We start from the raw sequence: 20,358 nt of genomic DNA, 5'->3' as shown, positions 1-20,358 counted from the left end.
CGTAGAACACAAATGTAACATGCTTCAGATGCAAAAGCACTATGGTTGATGCCTTCGCTGCAGGAACAGCTCAGCGATGTGCCGCTTTTCCACTGCGTTCAATGAAACCGTACACGAGGTGGATGTCGACCAACTCTTTATCGGTAAATCGGTCCATACTGCTGTTAGCACTGTTAACTTACAACAAACACTTCCGGAAATATTAAGCCGACACACTGAATGCAAACTTGAGGACGAAGAGTAAAGCGGACATTATTTTTGACAAACAGCAGTGACGTTGAGTGAATGGGTCAAGTTTGTTTCCAGAAATGACAAACGGCGTGTACGGTATATCCACACTGTTGTGTGGATATTCTCGATGTAATACAGATAAGAAGATAAACTAGCGTAAGAAACCAAAAGAAAGACAACTACTCGTCAACAAGCCGTATTAGAACACGGCTCGTTTGTACCAAAATAATAAAAAAATATCCCTGAACAGCCCCCGAAGTTGTGGAGGTTGAGATTCATTTTTTATTGGTTGGCAGTTGTAGGGACGGACTGCGTCGCTAGCCTCGCCAGTGAAGCGCAATTTCAGGCCAACGCAGAAGAAGATGCCGTGTCAGACAAGTGTTTTATTGGGTAGCGTGCTGGCCGGAATGCGGTCAGCTGTGCTCATGGGGAAGCTACCGTCCATCTTGGGAGTGGGCGCGCTCCGAGCACGACTGCTGAGCGTGGAAGCGTGGTGGTTGCGCCACCTGCTGGAAGGCTGCCTCGCGACATTTGAGGAGAGCGCCTCGGCGCCTGGCTGTCTTGTGCAACGCCGCTGCGGCCTGGCTGGCCGATGCCCGCAACACGCCGCAGGCAAATAGGCGAACGCTCACGTCGCAGCAGCCCCGAATCAACTCTTTTTGTGCGTTATTTATTTAGCGTCTGTCTTCAAACGAATTTTTGCGAAAATTTGCGCTCGATATGCCCTTATAAACATATCTTACTGAGTATAATGTGCGTCATGGAAGCGACTTCACAATAGGTGCCCAGGTCTTGCCTTCCACCTCGTCGCAGGGGCCGCTCGCTTCAGCAGTGAAGAGTCCGCAGTTCTCCTTGTCCGTGTTGCCTTTCAGCACTCCCACTCTTCCCTGTGCAGCATCCTCTTTTATTAAGTTTGGGAACCTGCCCTTATGACGAGACGGTCCAATGATCCCTTGTGTGCAGATGCACACATTGCTCGACCCCGTACGGGAATCCGCGATCGCTGCGAATGTTGAGGATAATGGGCAGAGACACTACGTCAGTAGTGTGTGGATAAGTTGAAAATTTGCGTCGTTAGGGCACCGTGCCCGGATGGCTCAAGCGTAGGGGACACTTTACGTCATCACGAAGGTGAAATGGGTAGCGGAAGGGGAGGCGGTTCATGTTAATTGATGTTGCTTGCCTGTCATGGAAACCGAAGCCAGAGGCTCTGTCTTTCGAAAAGACGTCTGTTCTGCTCGAGATCTGGATCACAAGAGAGAGAAGCCACTGTGTTCTGCACTGTAGAATCCTCCAGAGTCCACACACGTGACCTCTATGCCACGCACGCTATTGGCTAAAACTGATGGCGTGAATTCGCTAGCAGTTTCAGCAGAGGGCTCAAGGCGTCTCTTGTCAGCAACTTTAACCGGACAGAACTGCCTCGGTTCTGAAAGGCAAATAACTTGTGTCACGTAGGCACAGCGGAAGTTGCTCTGGGAGAAAACTTGTAAAGATTTGACTGGGGACTTTGAAATAAAATTTTTTACACCAATCCCCTGAAATACCTTTGACTGGCTGCCACCTTGTATAGCATTTCTGCACCGAAGTTTGCTCCAGGCACCCCTTCGCAGTCTTCACTGACCACTAACACATTTACGCAGTGTCCACCTTATGTGCAAATGCGGGAGACTCCACACTGGAGAGGCGTGTTCAGCAGCAGACACACAGACATTCGCAGCAGTCGAGCATCGATAGCTAATGATCTGCACGTCTGGGCTATGGCTCAAATGGCTCTGAGCACTATGGGACTTCTGAGGTCATCAGTCCCCTAGAACTTAGAACTACTTAAACCTAACTATCCTAAGGACATCATACACATCCGTACCCGAGGCAGGATTCGAACCTGCGACCGTAGCGGTCGCGCGGTTCCAGACTTTAGCGCCTAGAACCACTCGGGCACTCCGGCCGGCCGTCTGGGCTAATCGTGGCACAGACTTTAGTTCTGTCTGTCGGAGTGGGGTCCACAGCCACGCCGAGATATCCGGGCAGTGCAAAATGCTGTCGTATTTCACCTCCCCATGCTATTCGAAAATATCCTCCGGTTATCTCTTGCTGTCATTGAGGCGTAGACCCGAGTTCCGATGGGGCCAAGTCTCAGACGGTTGGCCTCATAATGCAGGCAGAGTACGTCCCGAGTCTGCATCAAGTTCTTTTTTACCTCTGCGAAGCACAAGCTTCGAGTTGACACTCCTGCGTCAACATCTATGAATCGTCTGGAGTGATCCGGCTCTTGCTGGTCATTTGTGTGCCAGAAAAAAAGCAGTTGTACTTTCATTCCAGCACACAGAATCCTCTTATATTCTGTGTTACTTGACCCTCCTTACTTGCCAGCAAGGAAGATGTTACCAAGTAGGGAAAAAATGAAACACAGTAACATTACAGGGCTGGATATGATAGTATCATATAACTTCTCCGTGAAGCTAAGGGTGTTTCTTCTCTTCTAACTGGTGACGACTCTTTTGTATTGAGAACTAAAACTAATCGAGCTGTAGACCGGTTTAACGGTTTAATCCTTGCCTTTCTTCGGTTTGCACACTGGTTCACTGTGTTAGTTATTGAGTTCTGACTTCGGTGTGGAAGTAGAGCTACATACACAATACATGGTCCATACTTAAGTATCAGAAGCAAATCTTAGCAGTAATTTCAGTTTATACTTCCAGATAATTTGCTCTCCATATAATTACTTTTATTTTGAACGCATCCATTTTCTTCATTGGAATCTTCATTACAAATTTTCAGCAAGTCATATCTTCTTAATGCTTTGAAAGTACTGTAAATAATCACCTTTCTGTGGCATTCGAAGAAATGTACTTACATTGGCATTCGCTTTGGTTTTGTCATATGTATAGAGCTTCATGGTTGCGAGCAAATTTTTCAATGTTTCAGTCTACATGGTTCAGCCCATGCTTTGCCTCTAACGATAACATTGCTAATGATTATTATACGCTATCTTTAAAACGATCGTTTTCACATGTACCAACACAGTAAGAAGCAAAAAGAATTTTTGGCCGCAGGAAGTATGCTGACTTTGTTTACTATTGGTAGTGACTTATCTAGTATATACACTAAAGAGCCAAAGAAACTGGTACACCTGCCTAACAACGCGTAGGGCCCCCGCGAGCACGCAGAAGTGCCGCAACACGACGTGGCATGGACTCGACTAATGTCTGAAGTAGTGCTGGAGGGAACTGGCACCATGAACCCTACAGGGCTGTCTATAAGTCCGTGAGAGTACTAGGGGTTGAGATCTGTTCTGAACAACACGTTGCAAGGCATCGCAGATATGCTCAATAATGTTCATTTCTGGGGAGTTTGGTGCTCATCGGAAGTGTTTAAACTTAGAAGAGTGTTCCTAGAACCATTCTGTAGCAATTCTGGACGCGTGACTGTCGCATTGTCCTGCTGGAATTGCTCAAGTCCGTCGGAATGCACAATTGACATAAATGGATGCAGGTGATCAAACAGGATTCTTATGTACGTGTCACTTGTCAGAGTCGTACCCAGACGTATCAGGGATCCCATATCACTCCAACTGCACACGCCCCACACCATTACAGAGCCTCCACCAGCTTGAACAGTCCCCTGCTGACATGCAGGGTCCATGGATTCACAAAGTTGTCTCCATACACGTACACGCCCCTCCGTTCGATACAATTTGAAACGAGACTCGTTCGACCAGGCAACGTGTTTCCAGTCATCAATAGTCCAATGTCGGTGTTAAAGGGCACAGGTGGGGCGTAAATTACGTCAAATGATGACTAATAGGGATGCTGCCCACAGGCGTTTCAAGGCAGATCCGAAACCCGAGCGTTTCGAAGAATACGGAAAGCTACGGAACAGAGTGAAACAATGCATTCGCAATGCTAAAATCAGGCACGCTCGCTCCCTTGTATGCAGCGATCTGACGCCCACGACTCTATGGAAGAATCTCCGTAGCTTGGGGGTCGGAAAGGCAAAATCGGAAACTACTTTTCATGTGTCAGCTAACGAATTAAATGAATTCTGCTCTGCACCTCTGAATACCAGCACGGCTGAAAATTACCGTCCACAAGAATCCCCAAACAGGATAACTAACAACGATAGCTTCCATCTAATACATGTAACAACAAATACGGCAAGAAAAGCAATAATGAGAATCTCTTCTGATGCAATAGGCAACGACAGTATCGGTATAACCACGATTAAGAATGTTGCCGATATCTTAGTACCTGTCTTAACTGACATATTTAATTTTTCCCTCGTGAACGGAATATACCCCACTGCATGGAAAAGAAGCATAATTCGACCCATCCCTAAGATCGAAAACCCGCAACTGCCTAGTGATTACCGACCAATTAGCATACTGCCTGCTGTTTCCAAAGCACTCGAATATATTGTTCATGACCAAATCACTGAACACTTGCATGAATTCAGCCTATATGACAAATTTCAATCCGGTTTCCGTAAACATCACAGCACAAACACACCTCTAATTAAAGTAACAGATGACCTGAAATGTGCCATCGGCAATCGAAAGGCAACAATATGGACGCTACTGGACTTCAGCAAAGCTTTTGACACTGTTAACTTTGACATATTGCTCAGAAAAATGAAACAGCTTAATTTCTCTGATAGTGCAATGAGATGGTTTGAAAGCTACTTAAAAGACAGACAGCAATGTGTTGTCTGCGTAAATGAAAAATCTTCCTGGAAACATGTTTCCTCGGGAGTGCCACAAGGATCAGTCTTAGGACCACTTTTGTTTTCTTTATATGTCAACGATATTTCGTCGGTTCTGTCCTCCTGTAAATATCATTTCTATGCCGATGACCTCCAGCTCTACCTAAGCGTCAGACCTGAAGACGTAAACACTGCAATCGCTCAGATGAATGATGATCTGTCTTCGGTAGTGACATGGGCGAAAAGCCTGGGGCTTAAACTAAATGCAAAAAAGACGCAAGTAATCTTAATAGCCCATCAGAAATTAATAAGTTCAGATTTCCGCGAACGGCTACCTCCTACTCTGCTCGACGGTACTCCAATACCATATCAGAAAACAGTGAAGAACTTGGGTGTAACTTTGGATGAGCATCTCAACTGGGCGGAGAACACAGTCGCAGTGTGCCGAAAGACGTCTGCTTGTCTCTATGCTCTCAAAAAGTTTGGGAACATATTTCCACAGGACTTGAAACGCCAGCTCGTGCAAGCACTCGTTCTACCGAACCTCCACTATTGTGATGTGATTCAACAAGGCACGAGTAGTGAAAACAAAAGACGGCTAGAGTTAACCATGAATGCCTGTGTGCGTTACACCTGCAACATTCGCCGATATGATCATGTTAGTGCTTCATACTCCGAGCTAAAGTGGCTGCGGCCGGACAAATTGCGTGACTACCACACTCTATGTCTACTTCACAGACTCCTCGTCGCGCAAGCACCCCAGTACCTTGCTTCAGAGATTAAAAACCTGTCATGCCATCATAATCGAAACACGAGGTCACTCTTATTTGGTATCCTAACTGTGCCCACTCACAAAACAAAAACTTTTGCAAACTCCTTCTCAGTTGCCGCTGTCCGCCTCTGGAACAAACTGCCCCTTACCTTGCGCAAAATTCAATCTCCTTCTGCTTTTAAGAAGAAGTTGAAGCATTTCCTACTATCATCCTCATAAAGTTCTCCACAAAATTAATGTACCAGGCCAATCCTCTCATCTGTCAAATAGCAAAGCTAGCGTCTCCTATCTTGCTCCTGAGATGCCTTCCCCTTCATCTATCTCTATTAGCCAGGCAATCTTCTTTTCCTTTATATTTCCTTAATTATGTTTCATCATGTCTATTCTTCTCCTCCCTTCACCATGAGTCTCCCTCATACTCCCTGCTGCCAGCACTCCTATCTAAAATTTGTCTCTTCAATAATGTCTAATTATAACAGTACTTATGATCTACGAATATAAACTCTATATGTATGTAATTTTCCAGGTGTACCTTTCTAATTGTTTATTTCACTTTTTGTACTAGATGTAGTTTAACATGCCTACTAAAACGTATGAATGTAAAATAAGTAGAATGCCTGGTTAGATGTAAGAGAGGGCCTGATGGCCCTAATCTTGCCAGGTTAAATAAATCAATAAATAAATAAAATAAATAAAGCTTTGTGTCGTGCAGTCATCAAGGGCACACGAGTGGGCCTTCGGATCCGAAAGCCCATATCGATGATATTTCATTGAATGTTTCGGAGGCTGATACTTGCTGATGGCCCAGCATTGAAATCTCCAGCCATTAACGGAATGGTTGGACTTGTGTCACGTTGAACGATTCTCTTCAGTCGTCGGTGGTCGCGTACTTACAAGATGTTTTCACGGCCGCAGCGATGTCGGAGATTTGATGTTTTACCGGATTCGCGATATTCCGGTACACTCATGAAATGGTCATACTGGAAAATGTCCACTTCATCGCTACTTTGGAGATACTGTGTCCCATCGCTTGTGCACCGCTTATAACACCACGCTCAAACTCACTTAAATCTTGAAAATCTGCCATTGTAGCAGCGGTAACCGATCTAAGTACTGCACCGGATACTTGTTGTCTTGTGTTGGCGTTGCCGAGCGCCGCGCCGTATTCTACCTGTTTACATATCTCAGTGTTTGAATTCGCACGGCTATACCAGTTTCTCTGGCTCTTCAGTGTATAGCTACATTTCGATGAATAACAGTCCTGCAAAATGAAAGCGAAATGAGTGTATTGGGGTGGGTTCGTTCACGGTATAGCAATAAGGAAGTAAATAGATGATTTCCAGCTTCCAGAAGCAAATTTTCCTCTTGTAGGTAGTACAAAAGTGCTGCATCGGCACAGCGCGGGGTAGCCGACGGTCTGAGGCGCCTTCTCATGGTTCGCGCGGCTCCCCCAATCGGAGGTTCGAATCCTCCCTCGGGCATGGGTGTGTGTGATGTCCTTAGCGTAAGTTAGTTTAAGTTAGATTAAGTAGTGTGTAAGTCTAGGGACTGATGACCTCAGCAGTTTCGTCCCATAGAACCTTACCACAAATTTCATCGGCATAGCGAGGAGAGTGGTAGGAGGCGGGGGCACGAAATCTGTACGCCAGTAAGAGACCAAATAACAGTTTCGGCGCAGAAGAGCAGAGAGTGGTTCTTGCGGGTCGTGTTTTCCGGTGGTCGTGCCGGCAGTAGAAAGCACGCCACCCACGACTCCCAGCTCCGGCCTTGTTGCTGGCGAGTTTCCCCTGTTACGCGTGACTGGCGGCGCCCGCAGCGTCCTCAGATAAGCAGACGACCGCTTTCGCAGTTACACGCGGAGCGACACAAAATAGGCTGCAAGCGCAACATCGGAAAAGGCTTCTTTAGATGACATTACTAACTGAGTTGGAAAATAAATTTTTACCGTATTCTACAATCCAGCTTCTTTCAGCTTAACATAAGTAACATCCTACGTCGTCATCTAAATGGCTTTCTACGTACACTTCTAGTCATTTGAAACGACCAAAAAGTTGTGACGTCGAATTCAACTGCGACGAATGAAGAAGAGTTTTTGAGTGTAACTCCCCGTGGAGTCTTTCCGCGCTGGACAACTATTCCAAAACAGCTGTATCGCTTGAGGGAAAGTGGACTCCTTAGCCAAAATCGCTTGTAAACAGGCTTTATTGTCGATTACCGGTTTCGGTAAGCATGGTTACCTTCTTCTAGCGGTGCCGTGGCTGCCATGAAGTACGCAGAAGTGTGCGGTATGGGGCAAGAGCATTTGGCGAATTTTTCTATATATTATGATTTTAACATTGACTTGCAGATGCATCGTTCATCTCATCCCTCAGATGCCTGGCAATGGCTTAGAAGTAGTACTTGTACAGCTGGTCTAGGAGGCACCTAGTATACTTTTAACGAGATCTGAAGATGGTAACCCTGAATGAGATTTTCACTCTGCAGCGGAGTGTGCGCTGATATGAAACTTCCTGGCAGATTAAAACTGTGTGACGGACCGAGACTCGAACACGGGACCATTGCCTTTCGCGGGCAAGTGCTCTACCAACTGAGCTACCCTAGCACGACTCACGCCCCGTCCTCACAGCTTTACTTCTGCCAGTACCTCGTCTCTTACTTTCCAAACTTTACTGAAGCTTCTGTAAAGTTTGCTTCTGTAAAGTATCTGTTAATTATCTCTCGACCAATCGCACAGAATACATGAAACTGATATGGAAGTTAGTACAGTCATTAATATTACTGAAGTCTCTGGATTAATTTGCAGCCGCTAATGCTTCATATTCTTTACTTATGTACAGTGCTGGCCATTACAATATCAGCAAGAAAGCGATATGCGTGAAGCATAAAATTGACATGAAGTATAGTACATGCTCGGATATACAATTGATAAGCATTTCAGTGCAACCACACCAAATAGATACGTGTTACGTCATTGTGGATATAACGTATTATTACACAGCGAGTTTACCATTCTTAAACGCATTTAAACGTTTTTGTTGTGGGGAGAACATGTTATACTTGATGTAAGTAGATGAAACGTCGTCAGTACGTGTTGGATCTCCAGTGGCAGGATCATGACCCGTTAAGAATGCGGTTTATCATTCTTAGATGTCAATGCTGGTGTTGTTTGGAATCCCACGTGTACCAAGCGAATGTGAAATCGACGGGTTCAGGAGAGCCATACTCAAAGCCATAGAGGAAATCAAAAGTCACACACGACTAGCACGCGAGAGGACAGACATATTGTTCTCTCAGTCGTGGAGGATCGTGCAGCCACGTCGAGTGTCTTGAGTTCAGTGGGCTTCTTTGCAGCAAGACACGTATCCACAGAAACAGCACCACGACGTTTGGAGCACCACGGACTGTCAGCAAATTGGCCATTGACGCTACTGCAGAGAGAATCGCATGGACGGTTGTAATCAACATCGGACACAACAATGGAACCAAGTCATGTTTTGAGATGAGGCCCTGTTCTGCATACGGGATCACGACAGACACATCCACTTATGGGGAATGAACGTTGCTACACTGCATTGGTCATCGGTATGCGGGTCCAGCATCTGGTTCAAAAATGGTTCAAATGGCTCTGAGCACTATGGGACTTAACACCTGAGGTCATCAGTCCCCTAGAACTTAGAACTACTTAAACCTAACTAACTTAAGGACATCACACACATCCATGCCCGAGGCAGGATTCGAACCTGCGACCGTAGGAGTCACGCGGTTCTTGACTGAAGCGCCTAGAACCGCTCGGCCACCGCGGCCGGCTTCAGCATCTGGAATTATATAGGACGGAGCCATTAAATATCTAACGTGTTAAGGAAGGTGTCCGTGCCCCATCTTCGAAGTCTCCATGAGATTATCTTTTAACAAGATAATGCAGGACCACATGTTCCCATGGTATTCTGACTAGCTTGATACATAGCGTGTTTGACTGTTCCCCCCACCAACAAGTTCTCCACATCTCTCGACAACTGGAAACATCTGGTCAAGGCCTGAAGGGATATTGGAATACCACTACTCGCCTGAGACTACGATTGATGAATTGTGGTATAGAGTCGCAGCAGTCTGGATGCCTAACCGATTTAGAGCAATTGTTGCTGGCAGCTGTCCGTACGAAATTTCGCACCATGTACACCCCCAATTCAAGTGCAAATTTGATAATGTATTCTTCGTCTAAATGACATGCATACAGCATGGTCTTGCGGTAGCGATCTCGCTTCCCGGGTTCGATTCCCGGCGGGGTCAGGGATTTTCTCTGCCTCGAGATGACTGGGTATTGAACTGTTGTCTTCATCATCATCATTTATCGTCATTACGGTCGGAGGAAGTCAATGGTAAACCACCTCCGCTAGGACCTTACCTAGTCGGCGGTGCGGGACTCCCGCAGCGTTCCCTACGCTCCTCGGAGTATGGGGCATCATCATCATCACAAGCTATCTTGTTTGTTGTTGTTCCTGGTGTTGTAGTTTAAAATGGCCAACTGCGTAAAGTTTTGCTCTCGGGAGTGTGGTATCAGGCGCGGAGGTAATTTTTTTGGTTAATTCCATTCAGTGCTATGCCAGTGATGACGCTGACGAGTGGTGTACTTGCAGGAGGACCAGCCGGGCTACCAGGCGCTGGTGTCTGACCCGCTGCAGTCGGAGGAGTCGATGGCGCACAAGAAGCTGGCGGCGGTGGACCAGCGCTTGGACGCCGAGCCTCAGCAGCAGGAGTCGGAGGCGCAGCAGCAGCAACAGGACCAGGACCAGGACCAGGAGCAGGACGAGCCCTCGGCGGAGCAGCCGTCCGACGAAGACGGCGCCGACCGCGACCAGCAGCTGCACTTCAAGCTGCCGCTCACGCTAGACTTCGACGACCTGGCCGGCGTGAGTACTCCACCGTCAATGTAAATCAAACAGCAGTACTGAAGAGTAGTCGTAAGGTTTTAGTCATTACCTCGGAAAAAAGTTACGTAACTAATTTTATTGTTCGCTTCCAAATAGATATCTGGAGTCAAGGTACACAATGGAAACCACGCGCCACTGTAGCGTAACGTGCCGCCAGCTGGAGTGGTGCAGCCCGTTGATAGAGTGGAGCATCTCGCGGTTATTCGTTTTCTACAGCAGCGGAAATCTTGCAGACGTGTCAGGCGAATCGAGATCGGTTTCTTTGGTCTGACAAGATTGTAACATTTCCGCTGCTGTCGAAAACGAATTACTGCACGATACTCCACTTTATCAACTGGCTGCACCGTTTCATCTTGGACCCGCTGGAGACTCGTTACGGTACTGTGATGCGGGGTTTTCATTGTGTACCATAACTCCTGATATGTACCGGGTGGTTATAATTAAGTTTCCCTGTTTAACACGTTATAGCACGGAAACTAATTACCGCACGAGTACCAAACTTGGCAGCATTAATTTCAAGGACGTGGGGAAGACAAATAATGCAGAATCAGTTCTATTGAAACACTTTTAATATGCTGATACGGTACATCAGTGGCGAGCCAGTGGCTATGTTGGACCTTCCATCGAGCTACAGACCCCCTTGAAGATGTCCTCCGCAGACGGGGACAAAACGTTGGGAATTGCCACAGAATTCATCAACCGACCACGGCATAACAGCCCGGAAAATTATAATGGACATGACATTTCCGGCCGTGTTCCATATAAGGATAACGAATTTTGGGGAAAGTAAACACTCTTAGGCATATCCGCGAACTGCATCGCCACTGATTCATCAGGCGTATTGCGGAGAGCCAGTATAACTTTGTGAAACTCTGCAGTTATTTCTTGTGACGTAGTGGGATAGATGGGGTGGGGAATCATCTGCTGGCCCTTCAGTTTGCAAACCTGTGAAGGGGAGAGTTGCACGACTCACAATCCGGTGATCTACCTTCGGTCGCACTTGTACACTCCACCCCCGCCCCCCTCCACCCTGTCAAAGGCTCAGAAGAAGTGTTATGCCTTCATACGGCTCTACTGCACTTAGACGTTGTGTACACATCTAATGTTTGTTCTTAACCCACTTCATTTAACAGTAAACATTAATTTACACCGTTAAAACGCTGTTTTTAATAATTTGCGGTTTTCCATCCTCAGAGAAGAAAAGAACAGGACCTTTCCTGTAGAAAGTTTAATGTAATATAATTTTGTGCTGCGAAACATTTTCGCTAGAAGCTGTTGTTTCCAAGTTATTCAAGAAATACGAAGGCTGTCCAGAAAGTAAGTTCCGATCGGTCGCGAAATGGAAACCACAGTGAAAACCAGAAACGTTTTATTTGCAACAGTTAGGTACACCTTCCACCTACTTCTCTACATAGCCGCTGCTCCAACTTCGAGGGCTGCCGTAGTGTTGTATCAACTTGCTAATATCCTCATCATAGAAAGCAGCCGCTTGTGCTTTAGGCCAGTTATCTGCACTGGTCTGCAGCTCGTTGTCTGTGGAAAAATTTAGCCTTCATAGCTAGCGGTTCTTGTGAGAAGAGATGAGACTCAGGGGGAGCCAATTACGGACTGTATTGTGGGTGATCAAACACTCCTCATCGGAAACGCTGCGGGAGCGTCTTCATTGCCCCTGCAGCGTGCGGCCGAGAACTGGCATGAAGAAGGAACTGCTCGACAGTTGTGTTATGTGGGCTGCAAGACACAGGCGAAATCTCTAACCAGGCCCTCTTACTTGACGGGAGACGCTATTCCCTGCGCATCTTTACGTACTCACTGTTCACTCAAAACTGAAAGAGCGACGCGACACCATCGACGGACATACTAGAGACACTGCCCAACACATCTGTGCAAAGCTTTACCGGATTTTCCCAGTGGTTTCCATTTAGCGACCGATCAGAACTTACTATCTGGACAACCCTAGTACATAAAGGTGGTCTCTAAATGCCCACCCGCACACTCACGCCCCGCCGATAGTGATTTTTAATATGTTTGTTATGACAGTCTCTGCTAACACTGTACAAAAATTTGGACTACACGAATTCTCCCGATTTTCCTTTGTTGACTGTTCTATGGAATATGTTCTACATATGTAGTCTGGAAGGTATCGTCTTGACGTTGGGAGGGATTGAGAGAGCGCTGTCTGGTTGTAGTCGCTGGTGGAGCGCAACCTGCGGGCGCGCATGGACTGCGTGGTGGAGAAGCGGCGGCTGGACCAGACGGTGGCGCAGCCGGCGCGCGAGCTGCGGCTGCCCTTCGGCCTCAACGTGAGCACCGCGCCGCGCCTCGAGCACTCCACCGGGGAGCGGCTCGCCATCTCCTGCGAGACCGGCCGCGACCAGAGGTACTGCTGGTTGCTCGCTGCCGCCTGCTTTCCTCACCCGTCTTCACGCTCACCAACGGGAGAAAACACGTTCCAGTAAACTTGATTTAGCAAACGAACCCTATGACAAATAATTGTCGAGTGCATAGTTAAGGGCCGCCACTGATTTCAGTGTCAAATATTGTACCAGTATTTGAGATACAGGCTGATTTTTTCTACCGTGTAAAAATTCTAGGGATTGATCGATGAGAGGATATGGAACAAAAAAGATCTAATTAACTTATGTCCGGAAATGCGTGGTTTCCGTGCTAGAGACCATTTATTCAGTAATACTTTGTTACAGAGACTGCTGCCTAATACGCGCCACAGCCACAGTTGCAGTATTCATTTTCCTCCTGCAGGGCGGTACTGTTCCTCAGACGGCATGCCATAGCGCCTCTCTTGACATAGTAATTGGTAATGTTGTGTCCGATTCACTTCTCTTGCTGACTCACCTTGTAGTGGTTCCGTATTCGAATCGAGACGTGGTGTTTGCTTGGGGAATGGCAAATGGCTATGGGTGGCGGGTAGCAAGGTTGTATCAGGAGACCTGTTCCCGCCGACAAAAACCACAGCATTCAATCATACCATGTAAGCTTTCGCGGCCGGCATCTTCATTAATTAAAACTTCCGGGCTGAATTGCCGTGGTCCATATAAAAAACTTCTCCTTCCTGACGTTTAGTTGCCTACTGCGGGCAGCATCTTCTGAGGTGAGTCAGAAGATGTTGCCCGCAGTAGGCAACGAAACGTCAGGAAGGAGAAGAAGTTTTATGTATGGACCACGGCAATTCAGCCCGGGAGTTTTAATTAATGGTCACAGCATTCAATGTTTTCAACAATGTTTCGCCGTTTGTTTGAGACGCGGTCTTTTCAGGACGGGAAATCATGAGGGACGTAACCGAAACGTTAGGACACCTGACCTGGAGGAACCGTGGAAGACGACCACTGTGTCAGTAGCAGGTAGTTGGCCCGCCAGTACAGAGTAAGCTGGACGACCGTGTGGTACATTCTTCAAGACGATTGTTACTACCCTCACTTACTAGCAACAGACTTTCCAAGCCGGGAGCAGTTTTGTCACTGGTTTCTTCACCTGACAACCACGATTCCGGCATTTGTGTCATTCATCCTATTCACAGATGGGGCCACCTTTACATGGAACGGTATCTTCAGCTCTCATAACAGCCATCTGTGCGACAGTATGCAGAACCTCCATGATATGATGACAGCGAATCATCAGCATCAGTGCAGCCGGAATGTGTGGGTCGGGATAATTGGCGACCGTATTGCGGAACCAGCGTTCCTTCCACGTCGCCCAATATGCCGGAACTATCGGCGTTTCTTGCGAGTGACTTTGCCTCCCCTACTGGAAGAAGTACCATTGATGATTCGAAAGGTTATGTGGCTGCTACATGGTGGTGCTCCAGCCCACTTTGCCGTTAACGTCCGAACGTATCTCAATCGTGTCTTCCTTGGTCGATGGATAGGACGAGGGGGTCAAGTTGCATGGCCTGCTTGTTCACCGGATCTCAACACGTGCGATTTCTGGTTACGGGGCCATCTCAAAAAGATCGCGTATGCAGAACCCATTCCAAGTGTGGAGACAAAACATTCTACGGCGCTTACACGCACGCGTTGAGGCACAATAAAACCATTTTCAGCACATACTGTAACTGTGGCCGTATGGTACAGCGCACATTTAGACCGTAGTCTCTGTGACAATGTCTGACATAATAAATGGTATCTAGCATACAGATCGTGCATTTCCGGACATAAATTCATTAGACCTTTTTTTGTTCCGTATCCTCTCATCGATAAATCCCTAGAGTTTGTACACAGTGGATAAAATCACCCTGTATAAACTTTGCGATTAAGTCCCCTTGCGTTTGGGCTCAGTTTCGACCCATAGCTCTTGGTTGTGGATCATAGTACAAGCATGATGGAGCACCGGCACATTTCACTGCTTACATACGATGACATCTTCGTGTCAATGTAACCCAAGATGGATACGTTCAGTGGGGTCCGTACCTTGACCTCCTACATCATCCGACCTCAATCTTCTGGACATTTTTGTCTGGGGCCATATCAGAAATGAAACGTAAAGAGCTTCCCTTAATACAGTATAACAAATGGATCAGAAGACTGCACAGAATTGTCCAGATTTACGAGATGATTTGAGGGCGATTGAAATATTTCGTAACTCTCCCCAGAGACGACTGCAAAGTACGATCCAAATGCCAAAGCCGTATGTGAAACTCCTCCTTTAACAGTTACTAGTGCACAGTAAATTGTGAACTGTAATGTCCTGCAGTAATACCGCGTTGAAGTACATCAAGGGAAAAATATTAAATCAGTTTCTTGTGAACTTTATTGAAAAGCTTACATTTCAAATAAATTTGTACTAACTAGAACAATATTTCATAATGAACACAGCGGCGGCACTTATTTCGCGGATCCATGCTTACTGGAACGTTGTGCCTTCCATTACCATAAAAAAAAGATGTGTCAAGAAAATGTTTCGCTACCAGGGGTATATTAACCATCACGACTGCTTGCCTGCCGTTCAGTAAACTATCTCCAACTGTAGATTTGTGCGAGTATGATGTTCACCAATGAATAGAAGGTAGAAATGCTACTCGCCAATAGACAGTTTAAGCTCGCAAATCAGTATTTGCAACAATATTTTCTTATTTTCTACATGTGTATGCATAGTACTGCCTGGGGAGCATTACGCTTACCTCCAACCACAATTAAAGGAATAAGGACGATGCAGTTTTTAGTCAAAGACTGGCTTTATTGCACACGACATTTCGTTTAAAGGTACTGCAGTAGTATACTATATGTATTTCCAAAGTGCGGTGGTAAGTATAAACGGGACACCATATACAGTGTTTCAGCTGTCACTACCTGTGGGTCTTACGCAACATGCAACGCCTTCAAAAACAGCGCACGAGTTTTTCATATTATCTCGCTCGCTACTTGCGAACTGTTATTCCTACAGGAAAAATGAACAGGACCTTTTTGTAGGAAATTTAATGAAGTTAAATTTTGTACTGGGATACATTTTCAATGGAGGCCAGGGATCTACAGTTATTCAAGGAAAAAACGTTTGAAGGTCGTTTTTGTACGTTTTTCTAAAAAATTTGAAAACTACAGCATCTAGCAATAACGTATCTCAGTACAAAATTTAGCTACATTAAATTTCCTACAAGAAGCTCCTGTTCATTACTTCTGTAGCACTAATACTTTGCATGTAGCGCGCGAGGGAATATGACAATTTTGCTCATGGTATTTGAAAATGTAGCGAGTTGCATAAAACCTGTAGCTACAGGCAACTAATTCACACTTTATTCAGGGTGTAATGGGTATAACTGCAGCTAATTCTGTTGGCAACTGAGGATAGTGTGCTGAACAGCATTACATCAGTATTTACGTCATTTTGAGACTAATAATTATAGCTATTACAAGTTGTATGTTTTTAGGGTGTGTAGTACCTCTGAGTACATGAGGCAAGAAATAGCCATTAATGCTTATTTTCACCCTGGGCAACAGGTCAGGTGTTAAAGTCTGAACGCGTGGACGTGAAACGGTTAGTCTGTACTGACAGGCATAGTCCACTTAGTGGTGCAGTTACGACCAAGCAGAAAAATCTTAATGTAGAGAAAAACAATCAACACAGTGATGTGTGTATGTATTAAGGTACCACACATAAAAATATCTGCACTTATACTCATTACACACTGTATGTAAACACTGATGGGAAAAATCACAACATCAAAAAATAATTAATGCAGAATAATGAAATTTTGGGAACACAGTTGCCTAGGTAAGATATTTAAGTAATTGATATTGCAAGGGCACAGGTCAATGTAAGCACAGGATAATCCATGGCAGATGTGATATGCTGGTACGTTAATAACCAGTATGACCGCCAGAATGTTGAACGCAAGCATGCAAACGTGTGTGCATTGTTTTGTACAACTGCCGGATGTCAATTTGTGGGGTGGACTTCCATGCCTGTTGCACTTGGTTTGTGAATGGAGGGATGGTTAGTGCTGGTTATCGATGACACTGGAGATTTCGTGAGACAGATCTGGTGCTTGAGCTGGCCAAAGCAACATGTCGACTCTCTGTAGAGCATGATGGGCTACAACGGCGGTATATGGGCGAACGTAATCGTGTTGGAAAAACCCCCGTGGAATGCTGTTGATGAATGGCAGTACAACAGGTCGAATCACCAGGCTGACGTATAAATTTGTAGTCAGAGTGCGTGGGATAACCACGAGAGAGCTCCTGCTGTCATACGAAATCTCACCACAGGCCATAACTCCAGATGTAGGTCCTGTGTGCCTAGCACGTAGAAGGTTGGTTGCAGGCCCTCATCTAGCCTTCACCTTCTAAACAACTCACAGCCATCACTTCAAATGGTTCAAATGGCTCTGAGCACTATGGGACTCAACTTTTGAGGTCATCAGTCCCCTAGAACTTAGAACTACTTAAACCTAACTAACCTAAGGACATCAGACACATCCATGCCCGAGGCAGGATTCGAACCTGCGACCGTAGAGGTCGCGCGGTTCCACACTGTAGCGCCTAGAACCACTTGGGCACTCCGGCCGGCGCCATCACTTCGCTCATTGGTTATAATGGTCTATCTTGAGTTGCTTCCTCCATTGTACCGTTCAGAGGAGTCGCGTGTGTTCATATAAAAAAGAGTAAAAGGGAGCGTATGTGGTCTTACGTCGTATATTAGGCTATCCTCATTTTGTGTGCTATAGTCCCATTTGCCTGACACAGCCAGCGTACAGGCGCTGATGGCTGCGATGTTGAGGGCTATCCAGCTGCAGCCACACACACACACACACACACACACACACACATCACTGGCACCGAGGGCGCCTTCGAAAACCCTTCGCTTAACACCACTGAAGTTGCCTTTGGGGTGCTTCAGGGTCAGTGGATTATGTGCTACAGGGCAACTGGCTCGGAACTGACCTTGAAGTAAACGATTTGTGACAGATCGCTGTGTCACTGTGCTGCCAATAGCTGCTGAGATTGCCACTGCAGATGCAGTAGGATGCGCTAGAGCCATACATCGCGCACAGTGTGGTCTTCTGTCTCAGTAGTGCCACGTGACGATCCAGAGCCAGATCTTCTTGCAACAGTACCTTCTCGTCCCCTCCGCATCCAGAAATAATGTACAATGGCTATATTACTGTCAAGTCTTTCTAAAACATCCAGCTTCTAGTAGCCCTATTACATGATCTCGTTCAAACTCAGTGACGTGCTGATAATGGCAGCCTCTTTGTCGTGTTCAAGATATTCTTGACTAACATCAACTCTCTCAAACGTAACTAACACTACCGACCCTTACAGCGTGTATTCAAAGCAAACTGGATTTCCATCCTCATAGAAGCACTACTAATACCATTCTTATGCGACTAGTGCGAAATCTGAATAGGCATCATCTTTCAGATGCAGAAGCACGCATACCAACTTTCGTTTATGTTGCACAACGCCTTCTTGGAGTTTGGATGTTTTTTCCCATCAGTGTATATAAATGTGTGTGCGTGTGTGTGTGTGTGTGTGTGTGAGAGAGAGAGAGAGAGAGAGAGAGAGAGAGAGAGACAGATAGAGAGAGAGAGAGACAGAGAGATGCCCTGAACATAAGAAGTTCAATATTAAGAATTGTGATTTGTAAGTGTGGGAGTGTGGAGCCCGTGACCTTGACTGAGTGTGCCCGCTGCTGGCAGACACATGCCGGCCATGGAGGTGATGGGCCCCGTGGTGGTGCCGCTGCCGGGCCCCGTGCAGCTGCCTCTGCAGTTCCACGGCGCGCACATGCAGCCGCAGCCACAACACCGCCCCAGGCCGCAGCCGCAGCCGCAGCCGCAGCCGCAGCCGCAGCCGGAGGAGCAGGCGGTGCCGCTCCACATCCTGGAGGCGCTGCGCGTCCCCATACAGGTGGCCGAGCTGCAGCAGGTACCTCACCACTCCCTCTTCTCCATCTGCCGCATGCTCACTGCTCACTCTGCTTGGGCGCAAATACCGAGTACCACCTGCCTCCAAGCATACATTCATAATAGTTGGGAAGGCTCGATTAGTGTCAGACAATATGCTTTTTCGAAATCACGATATTCTGTGAAGACTGTATTTGAATATGCTTCACCCTAAACAAGGCTCACTGCTCACTCTGCCTGGGCGCAAATACCGAGTACCACATGTCTCCAAGCGTACATTCCTAATAGTTAGGGAAAGCTCTGTTAGTGTCGAACATGTAAGCTTTTTCGAAAACCCTAAACAATATTATGATACTTTACTTAAAAGAATTATAAAATTCGATGTCATGAGAACATACATTTGTTGATTTTTTCGGATTCTGTACCTCAATCGGTAAAAAAGGAACCCTTACAGGATCGCTTTGTAGTCTGTCTGTCAGACTGTTCCCTTTTTGCTCAGGAATGGGTAGATGCATCACCTTGAAATTTATGTCACATACTAACGACTATAGTCCTTTGGTGCTGGCACAATTTTGATATCCACAAACTCACTCGTTAATACCTATAGGGTACTTGGATACTTCTCCTAGAAGTAGAATCATTAACTTTGGCAAGAAGAAAGGCTACACGGTACAGGAAAATGGGAAAAAACAGAAAATTATATCATACGGAAAACTGCTTTGTCATTTATCTGGCTTGAAATTAAAACATTCTAGAAAGTCCTGGAATCCTCGGGAGCGACATCCTGCCAGTATCGATGTCGATAACAGGCAAAACACGTCGAAATACTCAATTCCCAGAACGGGTGAACTATCTGTATACATAAGTTTGTACAGAAACATCAGTACGCCAGTTATTTCTTCCCCACTTTTCAATTCTATCAAAATGGTTCAAATGGCTCTGAGCACTATGGGACTTAACATCTGAGGTCATCAGTCCCCCAGAACTTAGAACTACTTAAAACTAACTAACCTAAGGACATCACACATATCCATGCCCGAGGCAGGATTCGAACCTGCGACCGTAGCAGCAGCGCAGTTCCGGACTGAAGCGCCTAGAATCGCTCGGTCACAGCGGCTGGCGACGGCATCCTCTATGATGTTCTGTTATTTTGTTGATATGAACTTTCCAAGAATTTTGTGGTCTACTGCGATTCCGTCTGCTAGGTCGTTTCCATAAAAAATTTTCTTTGGTTGTCGACTGTCTGGCATTCTCAAGAAACATCCACATAATTTTAATGATTTTCTTTCGTACCTATTATCACTGTCTCATTTGTCCCCATTCTAGTTCTTACTGCACCATAAGATTTTTTCTCGGTTCTTGATGGCACT

The 20,358-nt window shown here is 46.2% G+C and overlaps 1 protein-coding gene across 1 annotated transcript in view; it reads left to right on the top strand.

The window, feature by feature from the left end:
* Nucleotides 1-20,358, top strand: part of LOC124606739 (chromatin modification-related protein eaf-1) — a 124,055-nt gene that overhangs the window by 88,337 nt on the left and 15,360 nt on the right. The window contains exons 3-5 of the mRNA XM_047138771.1: nt 10,339-10,611; nt 12,822-13,012; nt 18,782-19,010. Of these exons, the coding sequence (XP_046994727.1) occupies nt 10,339-10,611; nt 12,822-13,012; nt 18,782-19,010 (693 nt within the window). The remainder of the gene's footprint in view (nt 1-10,338; nt 10,612-12,821; nt 13,013-18,781; nt 19,011-20,358) is intronic.

Source organism: Schistocerca americana, chromosome 3 (assembly GCF_021461395.2).
Source record: "Schistocerca americana isolate TAMUIC-IGC-003095 chromosome 3, iqSchAmer2.1, whole genome shotgun sequence".
NCBI lineage: Eukaryota > Metazoa > Arthropoda > Insecta > Orthoptera > Acrididae > Schistocerca > Schistocerca americana.
This window is presented reverse-complemented; position numbering and strand designations above follow the sequence as displayed.